General features: G+C 29.1%; 2 protein-coding genes across 3 annotated transcripts in view; one reads left to right on the forward strand and one right to left on the reverse strand.

Annotated features, from left to right (window-relative positions):
* The window catches only part of LOC106688164 (uncharacterized), an 11,170-nt gene extending 7,661 nt beyond the window's left edge, over positions 1–3,509 (reverse strand). Inside the window, exons 1-2 of one of the 2 annotated variants that reach the window (XM_014432497.3) lie at positions 2,822–3,109; positions 2,654–2,728 (exon numbers count right to left, since the gene is read on the reverse strand). In XM_014432497.3, the coding sequence (XP_014287983.1) occupies positions 2,654–2,719 (66 nt within the window). In that variant the 5' untranslated portion in view covers positions 2,720–2,728; positions 2,822–3,109. Of the gene's footprint in view, positions 1–2,653; positions 2,729–2,821; positions 3,110–3,374 lie in introns of those variants that run through there. The other variant, XM_014432496.3, reaches the window with a different exon arrangement.
* Positions 3,510–3,699: 190 nt separating this feature from the next.
* Positions 3,700–12,486, forward strand: MagR (Iron-sulfur cluster assembly 1 homolog MagR). The gene is made up of 4 exons (XM_014432498.3): positions 3,700–3,836; positions 5,986–6,039; positions 9,871–9,976; positions 11,855–12,486. Exons 1-4 carry the CDS (start codon positions 3,747–3,749, stop codon positions 12,001–12,003), a joined length of 399 nt encoding a protein of 132 aa, XP_014287984.1. The 5' UTR covers positions 3,700–3,746; the 3' UTR covers positions 12,004–12,486.
* The last annotated feature ends 361 nt before the right edge of the window (positions 12,487–12,847 follow it).

A 12,847-nucleotide genomic window follows, 5' to 3' on the forward strand; every position in this document is an offset into this window, starting at 1 on the left:
TTTCTATACTTACTGTGGTTGTTATCTTGTCTTGTTTTTAGCCCTGAAGAAGGCTAGAAACTCTAGCCGAAACGTCGGCACATTAAAATAAGTTAATCATACTTATTTGTGTTTCATTGACCGCACCCCCAACCATCACATTAAAATAAGTTAATCATACTTATTTGTGTTTCATTGACCGCACCCCCAACCATCTTCTCCTCATTTATCATCCACGGTCAACTATCTCTCATAATTAATTAGTTTATTGTTGGTTTCAGTGATGTTAAAAACAGTGTCAGCCACTTTTTAACATTTAAATGAATTGCTTATTACCATTAACAGTAAATCATGCGATTGATAATGTGTTTAATAAACATCTGAATGAGATAATACTTAATCCTTTATCTCATTGAACCCAATATCTATTTCAGTATAACTATTGAAAATATTGTAAGGGAGACCCAGCAAAACAAATATAGAACAGCTATACCACAGATTATCAAAATCAGTGACAATGTTTTATGATTTTTGTGACATATAATAATTGAGTTTATATTACGCACCCATCTATTCTACATAGCAGGCCATTAATTCATGAAAGAATGCATATTTCTACTAGAAAATAATGCAATGATGTGATAACATTTACCTCAAGAAAGTACTAAACTCAACGTGCCTGACAATGTATAAGAACAAAAAAGTGTAATTCTATGCAATAGAATTATTAATAACTAAAATTGTTAAAGATTTTGATAAATTGCAACTGTCAAGATTAACAAAACTCTAACAAGTCCTTATCTATAAGTTTGGAGTCGAACCAATAAATTAGTATAACTTGTTGGCTAAGGTTGGACAGGTAACCTCACTACTAATGTCTGATAAAAAGCATTCAAAAACTGTGTAAGGAGCTTGATAAAACAACTAATCAACTAATTATTAGTCAGTCCTGTCTTGAAAATCATAATTAGATCTTAAAGCTATAAATTATTAGTTAAGTAGGGGGTAAGGTTTATGAAAAGAAAACTACAGAACTCATAACTTAAGTGGTTCTCCTGATTTGATGATCAAACCCAAAAAACACAGTGCAATAAAATGGTTAAGGATTAAACAGCAAAGCAATCAGGTAAAAAAGAATGATTTGAACCAGAAGTTCATTATATTTATTAAGTCAGTAAAATATGATAAACAAGCATACAAATGCTTAAAATTAACAACATCATTTGAAAATGCAACTAAAATTTTTGGAATAAATAGCCATTATAGTTTTTTAATATAGCAGACAAGCAGAAATGTTAAAAATCTTCAGTTATAAATACCCAGCACAGAGTAACGAACTTTTAACACATAGGAATACAATCAACGATTGTTTATGTATAAGACCTTTTCCCTTATTTAAAATATTAGTTTGCAATCTCATGATGTTAAATAAGATGAAATTAAAAGAAATCTACTACAGCTTCAGAATTAGATTAAAGTAAACTTGTAAATTAATTTACAAGTTATTTCATAGTTAAATACAATTATTGAAGATTAATTATGATAACTAATAAGAAGAAAATGAATATTTTATGATATCAAAAAAGATATAACAATAATTTTCAAAATAAAAGAGTGATTTGAAATGGTCAAGATATAAGAAAAATGTAATTAATAGCACAGAATATGCTATAGAGAATAAGCAAACTAAAAACATTTAACAAGTTAAAATGCTTTAAACTGATCATTAGAAGTTTGATCAAACATATTTATAGTTAAGATCCTCAACTAAGCAAATTTTAGCAGAAAATCTTATCACGGTTTAGCAGAGCATGAGCGAATTAAAATTGATCGATAATGATTAATTAGTTTACATAAACTAACTAGTATATTTGGACTTTCTTAGCTAACAGGTTAATAAGTTATTGCAAATGTTAGATATACAGATGTTTTATTAAATTTACACTAACCAATAAATTCAAATTACTGATACATATTAAAATACTATGACTCATTAGATCACAATAAAGAAGCAACAGTAGATATCAAAACATAACCTGAACAACCTTTTGATTCAACAATGTACAACAAAATAAGACTACACTCTACTGAAACTCATTAATAGTACTGAGCCCAAAACAAAAATAGGATATAAGAATAAAAAGATAAGAGGATTTAAGTTAAAGTACACTGTTTTTAAATTAAGACTAAATGCTCCTTTTTCCACAGCAAAAACAAAAACCAGCACCTAAATAAAATAACTGAATACACAGGTTCATCATTAACAAACTATAACAAAAATTAAAAGCTCTTTTTAGAATATAAAAATGAAATACAAATAAGACATCATAATTCCAAGAACAAGATCTGTAGAAACTATTTTGGAAAACTTAGTCATAGAAAGATCTGTATTCCACAATAAATCTTGAAAAGTACCATAATCATAATTACGGAACAAAAACATTACTGCACCTCTTGATTGGAATGGATGGTGATACTTGTTCAAGACCACATAACTCACAGACATTTAATATTTACAACTAATCCAGGAATTAGCAACTCACAAATACGAAACTAAAAACACAACCAATATAAACCAGACTGCAATAACATCGGTGATCACTTCAAGAACAAATGTTGCTCAATTTGGCACAGACAAGAAATTTAAGTTAAATAAATAAAATAAAACTCTTACCTCGAGTGCTTCTTTAGTAATAGGAGTCCTTTCCAGGATTGTGACAACTTCCAATACTGTTGCCATATCCAATACCTGTAAAAGAAAAAGCATGTTCACATTGAAGAAATCAGGACATGTGAGTTTAGACACATATTGATATTTAAGTTATTACAAAGAATGAATTACCTCAAAATTCTTTCTAAAGACATTTTATGACTAAGTAAATGAAAAGATGATTAATTTTAAAATTGATAATAAATAAAATTAAATGTCATCCTAGCCTTTAAGTTCATATAGAAGTTTAAAGATAACACGGGGATAAACAGAACAAGTCACTAAAAACTTCACTTGACCAAGCATACGAAAAATAACTAGGATCTAGCAAATTAAAAAAATCTATATTATTCCACAATAGTAAAGAAAGATAAACCGGATATTTTCTTAATAGATGCGCAAGCGCAGTACCGCGTATGGTCCTGGACTGGGCCAGGCTAAAGGCAACACTTTCTAGGTTCAGTAGCATTATTTCACATCAAAAAATCAACATCTCTTTCTTCAACGAAATTGAAATTTAAGTGCGCTCTATGATTTTGAGGTAATTTTATTTAATAATAACAGGGTTTGAAAATGTACTTTAGAAATTTAATCGGAATCACACAGGCAATCCACACTGGGCCTCACAGCAAGTAATTTGTAATAAGATAGTATCTTTACGTCGCAAACCAATTTAATCTCTTACATTGTATTCCTTGTCGAGTGCCTTCAGTAACCTTTCCTTGATTTCAATAGGAGATTGCTGCATGAGGCCGTAATTGGTCTCGAAGAGAACAGCTCCCCAACCAACGTACAGCCATCCAAGCCCTATGGCGGACATGTACTATTGTGGAATCCTGGGAGCGTAATAACTCCGAGACAGGCCTGTTCGGGGCAACACGAACGTGACGTCAGGGACCCGAATGGCGCTCGGCTGTTTCCGACTGGGAATTGATCTGTTAATGTCAGCTGATCCAATTTCTTCGTTATTTGTATCTATGAATTGAATTACAGTACAAAATGGACAAAATTTCATGTGTGTGATTTTATAAATTTTATTTTTAATTGTTCTACTGGAATGGCATCAAGAACAGGTGCTATTGTTGCTGCCACCGTTAGAGCTGTCAAAGCAAGAAAACCTATTCCTACTAGAGCTGCATTACTTCTTGTAAGTTCATAAACTTACTTTTCTTAAGAGTTTTTCATTTACTATTTTCTTTTCTTTTTAATTCGTTAAAGAATGGACTTATCAATCTACCATATATCTTGTTTTTAAATCAGCTTTCCGATTAACTTTTATTATTGAAAAACAATGTGTTAACAGTATTCTATCATTATGCAAGTATCCATAAATAAAATAAAGTTTTATCTTCCAATGATTTATGGTGTAAGATCAGTGTTTTAGTAAAATAACCTGTTCTTATTCTTTATGGCTGTTATGAGTTGTACTTTTCAAAATCTCCCTATTGGTCTTGAAACTCAATCTTTCATTTCCAGATTTCAAATTACAACATTATTGACCACTTTTAAGAGCTTAAAATTCTGTTGGGAAAAGTCGATATGATTTTTTAATGTGTGAATCGTGGAATCTATGGTTTTTTATGTTATACCTTATTTTCATTAGGTATCACATTGCTTGTAAAGTTACAATAATTAATATTGTACTATATAAATACCGCCAGCAGATCATATTGCAAGATTGCACAGAGTGTGTCAATCAAAAGGTTTTAGATTTTATTGTTCAATATGGTAATTATTGCTTCCTCTGGATATTATTTTCATATATTGATTAAGTTCTGTATTAGTGATATAAATCATGTTTTTGATAAACACTGGGCGGAAGGAATAAGTGCTCACTTTGTAGTGTTCGTCTTTTTTTTAATTTCAATTATAATCAATCATTCTCAAGATTTCTTCAAATAAGTTATAAGAAGTCAAATCTAGTTACAGAAAATTTAAAAAATCACTTGATTCACTTGCTCTTTCTTTATACAACAAAATTTCATGAGTTTCCTCAATTTTTTAAGCTATAACTTATGCAGTGGCCTTGCAACTTTTTTATATTTTGATTACAGAAATATTAGGGATGAACTAATGGACAATAATATTGCCTTGTAAGGGTTTGTTCAACAATATTGTTGGGCCTTATATTGAAGAAGATATTTATCATCTAGAGGATACTTCCTAGTTCTATCAATATACATGCTATACGTTTATAAATAGAGGTTTTCTTGGTGGCCATATGTTACTCTATAAGATTGAACTTTATTGTCTTGAAGTTAGATTATATTGAGCTATCAATTGAGATTAAAAAAACTTGAATAATAGCCCAATCCTGTTAAAGCCAGAAGTATAGCAATCTGAAGCTTGATGAAAATGTTATTTCTTTTAATCTTGTATACGATTACCATCATTACTGTACTATTATGTTGTTAATATAGTATAACATGGCTTTATTTTTAATAAATTTAAATTAGACTTATTGTCGTTTGTTGGAATCTCTTAAAATACCACCCCAAACATTCATAATGAAATATGAAATATAATGTAAAAATTCTGTCTGTTATATGAATGAAAAAATGGATTAAATAAGCAATTAATGTTCATGTTTGGTACAATCGCTATTTTAAAATATTTTTTCCTTTTAATATTTTCCCGTTTGATAAGAACTTTTTAAAAATACACTTTGGTAGCTTTTTGTGAGAATATTATTATACTATAAGCTCAAAGTATCCTTTAAAATATAATTGTAAAAGTGTCAGTGTTACCAATCTCTTCTGAGGGTGATATGCATGCACACTTCCCAAAAATTGCAGTTTACTCCAAACTTATACAATAAAAATGGATTCACATTTTTTTTTTTTTTTTTTTTTTCAATCTCCTCAAGTGGTTCGCTCTAAAAATTCAAGTGGTTTCCTCACCCTTCTGGGCCCGTTTCATAATAAAGTACAAACTAATACTATTAGTCTTGTCGATTTAGTTTAATACAATCACACTATAGTATATTTTAGTATAATTACTATATAATAGTAACTTGTACTTTATTAATTTTTATTTCCTGTAATATTGCTAATAGTTCTCCCTATTATGAAAAAAAAAATTATTAGTGTAATTACTGCATTCTTTCTATACTTGTACTTTAAACCATAGCTTTCATTATGAAGCGGGGCCCTGGACACCCCTTGGAATGTATAACATTGGTAGCTTGACTATTTTTTTTATTATGTTATTAAAAATATAATATTTTATTATTATTATTTTATAACATAAATATACTATTATAACAAAGCTTATATACTTACGTTATTATGTTTTAGACACCCGCAGCTGTTAATAGAGTCAAGGATTTGCTTCAGAACAGACCTGATGCAGTAAGTTCACCTTCTTCTCTTTTGGGTCAGGGGTACATATAAAAAATCGAATTTACCTAATAAGATTTTGTTGGTGCTTAATTTTATTTATGTTACTTAGAAGTAGTTGGGTGAAATATCAAACTATCCTTTTCTTATCTGTAGCATCTAAAGTTGCTTCATAATTAAGTTAGCAAACATACTGTAGCAGACAGTTCTGAATATCAAATATTATTAGTAATATCAAAATATTACTAATAATATCCGACTTTATGGTAGAAAATATTTTTTTATTAGTTTTAGTCCCCACCATTCTAAATGATGGACATATTTAGGGAATTGTTTTTTATTTAAATTAAATTGAGCTCTGATTCTATTTTTCACCTTTTCCTTCCTTCTTCATTTCTTAAAATTCTAGAAATTGAGGAGACTAAATAAACTGAATTTTAAGACAATATAATTCAGAAAATTATGCAGTATATTGATTTGCAATAAATTTAAACTAAAGTAGTATTTTTTTGATCATATGATCTTCCAATACCGATGAATATATAGTTTTAAACTAAGCTTTATCTATGTCCAAGTTAAGAAAATTTGATCTTAGTATAGAATTTAGAAATTGTAGTATTTTATTTGAAAGGTCCTTAACTGCTTTAAATGTAAAATAGATTTATGAATACAAAAATTATGTCTGATTTTTCAAAGAGTTCGGGTAGATACTTTTTTATATGTTACACTCAGTGTCAAAATGTTAGACACGCCCATTGAAATTATAAAAACTGTTCATGTTTTCTTTTAGTTCATAGTTTAAAGTATAAATTATGATATTGAAATGGGGGCAATCTTCTTAGACCTTGAGGATTATTTAAATGCAATATCAGCAAATATTTTCATTTTATATACATCAAAATGATAGAGACCCTTGTTGTTGTTTACTATTTTCTTAATCCTCTAGAGTTGAAATCGTTAAAATACCATTTCTACATCAGTGCAGTGTTGAATTTGTTTCAAAATAGACCTAAAAAGAACATGAGTTATGGAAAAATATAAGTATTACTCTGAAGAAGAGCGTCGTTTGATTTCTTCACTTCATAACGACGTTATGAGTTATAGGGAAATAGCCCGCCGAATCAAGCAGAGTTTTTCATCGGTCATAAAGTTTATTCGGCACGGAGAAACATATGGAACCCACCGTTCCACTGGAAGGCCTCCTGCTCTGATATGACGAGAGAAACGGAATATTCTTTGAATTGTATTCAACTTTTGTAAAACAGCAAGAGAAATTGCTGAGGAAGGTGAAGTTCAAACAAAACTAAAGAATGTCCAAAGATTATTTAAAAAAGTCTAAAACTATCGTTAAAAAAAAATTGAAAAGAAAGCCAGTTTTGAGTATCCATCGCAAATTAGCCTGGAAGGCCTTTGCTCGTAATGTGATGTCATGGACTGAGGAGTTGAAGAAAGTCATCTTTAGTTATGAAAAAAAGTTTAATCTGGATGGGCCAGATTGATTTTCATATTATTTCTATTACTTAAGAAAAATTTTTATTAAGGCATCAAATGGGAGGAAGAGAAGTTGTGGTTCGGCCATAGATTGGTTACAAAAAGAAAGGAAATTTGACATTTGTTTCATCAAGAGTAAACTCAGCTGAATATAAAAATTTGTTAGAGGAACAAAAGTTGACTTTTAATGGCATGTCTGAAGGCACACCAGTTTTCCAGCAAGATAATGCCCCAATACATCAGCAAAAATTATTTAAGACTGGTTTACTTGCAATAAAATTGCCAAATTAGATTGGCCTGCTGTCTCCCGCGACCTGAACATTATCGAAAATGTTTATGAAATTCTTTCAAGAAGGGTGTACTCTGAGTCAAGACAGGAACAATCGAGGATTCGAAAAATACAATTCTGGCTTCATGAGAACAATTACCTGAAGGAACAATCAAAGAATTGTACGATTCATTACCAAGCAGAATTTTTGAATCAATAAATAGTGGTGGAAAGGCCACGAAGTATTAAAACGAGTTATAATAAAAGGAATTTGGCCCGGATGCGCTCAAATAGTAAATTGGTATACTATTTTTATTTGAGCCAACGTTTCGCCCCACATTGCAGGGCTTGTTCAGGGCTTAGAAAAGATACAAACACTTAACAAAGTACAAAAATAAAATAAATAAATAAGTGGAAAATAACAAGTGAATACAATGAAATGTAAAAATTAAATAAGAAAAATTAAAGGTTATAAACAATAAATGAAAACGGTAGTAGTAACAGATAAAGAGAAGAAATATTAAAGAAAGTACAAATTAAAAGATGAAAAGGGATAAGAATAAAATCAAATGAAAATGAAAAAGAAAGACGGTAGTCAAAGTCAGGGTGAGTTTATATTGGGAAGAGTGGGGATGGCAGTTAAGTATGTCACATTTGAAAATAATTTTAAAGTAAACAATGTAAAAAATATTAAAATTAGGTAAACAAATGATAATATACTTAATAGAGGGGGAGAAGAAATATTCAAATAAAAAAAAAAATAAATACAAATTTTTTTAAAAATTTACATGGATAGAAACACAAAGAATTTGTGATTAAGAAAGACAAAATACCAAATTTCAATACAATATACCAATACAATACAAGACAATATACCAAAATGTTTCTTAATCACTTACATTTATTGTATTCCATTATTTTAACTTTATTTCTTCTTTGTGTTTCTATCCATGTAAATTAAAAATTTTTTTTAATTTTACTTTTTATTTATTTATTTTATTTTAATATTTCTTCTCCCCCTCTATTATGTATATTATCATTTATTATTTACCTAATTTTAATATTTTTTACATTGTTTACTGTAAAATTATTATTGGCTCAAATAAAAATAGTATACCAATTTACTATTTGAGTTTTATTTGACTGCACCCGGACCAAATTCCATTTATTGATACACACGGTCAATCAGCAATCTTCCACTAAAATGAGTGATATTTATTTTTACCAGAGAGCCTGTCTAACATTTTGACGGGCCTTAACTTTAATTAAAAAAAAAAAAAAAGTATATATTTTTGGCTTGAGAACCAAAATACAAGTAGGCTGCTGATTAACTTCAGGTGAGTGATAGATTATTTTAATACTATTTTATGGGTAATTTGAAAAGATGGGAGGGTAGGGATAACAATTTTTGAAGTGTGTCTAACATTTTGATACTTAAGTGTATTTTGTGTTCATTTTGGCAGTATTTTTACTTTTAATAGCATTTCCACACTCTAAAATATCGAACCAACACAGTTTTGTAGATATTCTGAAGTACAGTAGAGCACCAATTTTCTGTACTAGTTGGAAACTTTCCACTAACTGGGGGAGCAATTTAATCCTATGTGAAAGAAAAACACTCCATATTGATTTATACATTTATAGATTGAAATTCATTAAACCAATATAAAATGATGTAAACAAAATTCTTTAGATATATAATTTAATTTAAAACGATATTGGTCACAAAGGTAGTTTGTTTTACCGAACTTTGTTTTTTATCAGCGCTTTATTTTTACTGTCATCAAGGGAGCTGATTATTTAGTTAACTTCTCTTTCATTAAGCATCACTCTATAATTAACAATAACATTTTTATTTTAAATTAACAAAACTGCAATTACTGCTGTAAGCACCTAGCCTTACAAAAAGTGTAAAATAAGATATTTCCTTAAAATACTGTATGTAAATCCAATTTCCGATATTCTGTATTTATCAGATGATGAGATGTTAATAATTTTAAGAATTTTATAATTGGCTGTAACTTAATGGTTCAAATGTGGTATTTATTTAAAAATCATTTTGATTTGTAATTAATTGTTTTCAGATTGGACTCAAAGTGGGAGTCAAACAAAGAGGTTGCAATGGTTTAAGTTATACATTGGATTATTGTACAGAAAAAGGAAAAATGGATGAAGTAGTCCTTCAGGACGGTGAGATGAAATTTCTTTATCTGTTATTTTAGGATATAAGATATGTATGAATAATTTTGTTTTACCAATTCAAATATGAGTACTTCAAGGAGAAGTTGGTTGAGGAGTGCATTCAAAGATAAAAATACTGATAAGTGATTACTTATTTTTAATGCTAACTTTTCGGCCTAATTTGTAAGTCTTCATCTGGATTGAAGACCAGATCATATATTTTGAATGTGAAAATATATGATAATTTGTGTGTATATAAATTATGAAAATTGAAGTAATGAGAAATGAATGAAAGAATATGATGCTAAAGATACATAAGAATATATAAGAAAATTTAACAAATTAAACATATTGGAGTTAATTAAACCAAAAGTATATACAGCAAATAATAAGATGTGATAATAATTCTGAGCTAACTTTATATTTTACGAATAAATAAATAAACATAGAAACACAATAAATAAGAAAAGTAGGATATGGAGAGAGTAATAAAAATAAGAGTAGTTAGAAAAACACAAAAGTGATAAAAATTCTAAAGTACATGCGGTGAAATCATAGGTACTAACATCCTCGCTGCGGAAGAAGGGTAAAATTTGAACTAAATACATGACAAATAACCAATGGAAAGCATTGTGTCGACTAAGTTCTGGTTTTACAGTAAGAAATGATTATGGATAGTTTTTTACATTTCTAGTAACAAGGCGAAAACCTGATTAATTGATTAATAATATAATTTTACAAAATGTGACTGGTTATAAGACATAATTTGCATAATTTTTATAAGAATTAATTTTTAAAAAATTATAAATAAATAACAAGGAAAAACTATGAATTTGGAATAAATAATGGAAAAAGTATGCACTGGAAGGAGAAATTCCATGGAAGAATTTACCATCAACTGAAAACGTGGGATTGATGGTGAGTCTCCCAGTTGATTAGTTAAGTAAAGGGCAAATCTTGCTACAAGAGAGTATAGGAGGTTCTCATTTTGCTTACAACGTTGTGATAAATGACAAATATTGCTCTAGGACACATGAATCTATCGAGCATCAGGTAAATTGATGCAAGACTTTGGCTAAGAGAGACTATTTGATGAAACATTTGCTAGTAGCTGAAATATACCACCTAAGTTTATGAGTAACATTGGGACTTTTGGACAATAATGATGAGGATAATGATATTATCCCCATACTCTTGTATTTTATACCGGAACTCAGAAATCTGAGATGAATAAATCAAGAGTAATAATAAAAATGAGAAAAGAAAGTTGGGACTGTGGGAAGAGAGAGTGGATTATAATAAGTAATTGATGTTTTAATATATTTAAAATTCGAGATTAGGCCAGGAACAAGTTTTGTTTGTCATATTTTTGTTTGCGGCATAGGATTCTGAGTAGAACAGTGGCTACTAGTGTAGTAAAATGGCTGGTGACTGTTGGATGGAAGTAATTCAAAGGAATGATTTAAGGATATCGTTTGGGGTAAGAAGAGCATCCATAGGCGGTCTTTATCAAATTAGATCATTTGTAGTCAAGGGAGTTCAGGTAGGGAGTTAGTAACTGGCACTGGTTGGAACCCGGCCTAAGAGGGTTGACTTCTATTTTATTGTAGGCCCATGAAATGAAAATGTGACCTTTCCACTGTGGTTAGAATAGCTTGGCTTTTTGCAGGACTACTGAGTGAGTATGGATTGTAGCAGTACAAATTTTAATTTTACTCACTAGTTAGTTTAGTACCATGGTATGTGCTTATGCTATTACTAAAATAGATGGACCATCCTTGTCATATGCTGTGTATACATGACCCCTTTATTGTTCCTAGATAGACTAAGTAGGTTTGAATATGTTTGAAATACTATATGTTTCAATTATTTATTTTTAAATTTCAGGTGTTTGTGTTATTATCGATCGAAAAGCACAACTCACATTACTTGGAACTGAAATGGATTTTGTTGAAGATAAACTGACTTCGGAATTTGTTTTTAACAATCCAAATATTAAAGGGACTTGTGGTTGCGGTGAAAGTTTTTCAGTGTAGCATATTGTTATTTGTTTTATTGAAATATATTTATTTATCTAGTCTCTTTTATATTGTATACATGTTACAATATCAAAAGGGTAGGATGCTGTAAATGATTATTTATTTGTGAAACAATAAATGCTTTGTAAGGTCTGTCTCTTACTATAGCTTACAAATTGTTATTTTGTACTGTTAAATATAAAAAAAAAGTCACGGAAGAACCCAATTATTCTGTGTTATAAATTGATTGTATATCATATTGATTTTTCAAAGTTTTCCTATATTTAAGGAAATTGCACCAATATAGATTCACATTATAAATTTTCTTAGATCACAATTTTTCTTTTAAATATTTTTTGAATTCTACTGTGATAAACAAATTTTTTCTCTCTTCATATTGTTGATGTTAGTTTAGGAGTGTACATAGTTGTTTTCTCTGTATAAATACTGATCTAATGTATATTTGTTAACATTATTGAATAAAGTATTTATAATTAGGTATCTTTTCAGTTATTATTCTCCAGTAAAATGATTTAAATATTTATAAATTAACCTCTGAAATATAACTCGATATAATGTTTTATAAAGCAGGCAGAAAGATTTTTGTGTTGACAACATATAGAACTTAACTATTTTATATTTTTAGGATAGTTTAAGCTTCATAAATTTGCATTCAAGTTAACCATCCTAAGGCTGGTAAATAATTTTTGAATATATGCTTGTTGGTTTAAAGTATTTAATAATTTAGTTGGTGCTTATATATTTATTCTGTGAATTAGTGTTGTGAGAATTTCCAATGTTTCATATGAGCAGTTAGAACAATATACCTCTAATTCTACACGTATTTAATACACATATGATA

Source organism: Halyomorpha halys, unplaced genomic scaffold (assembly GCF_000696795.3).
Source record: "Halyomorpha halys isolate HHAL.00 unplaced genomic scaffold, Hhal_1.1 Scaffold1066.1, whole genome shotgun sequence".
NCBI lineage: Eukaryota > Metazoa > Arthropoda > Insecta > Hemiptera > Pentatomidae > Halyomorpha > Halyomorpha halys.

Excerpts from the sequence above, each read along its gene's own strand:
- MagR (XM_014432498.3), top strand. The coding sequence starts at position 3,747 with ATGGCATCAAGAACAGGTGCTATTGTTGCTGCCACCGTTAGAGCTGTC. Across the intron at positions 3,837-5,985 it reads CTAGAGCTGCATTACTTCTT|ACACCCGCAGCTGTTAATAG; the intron begins GTAAGTTCATAA and ends ATTATGTTTTAG. Across the intron at positions 6,040-9,870 it reads TTCAGAACAGACCTGATGCA|ATTGGACTCAAAGTGGGAGT; the intron begins GTAAGTTCACCT and ends AATTGTTTTCAG.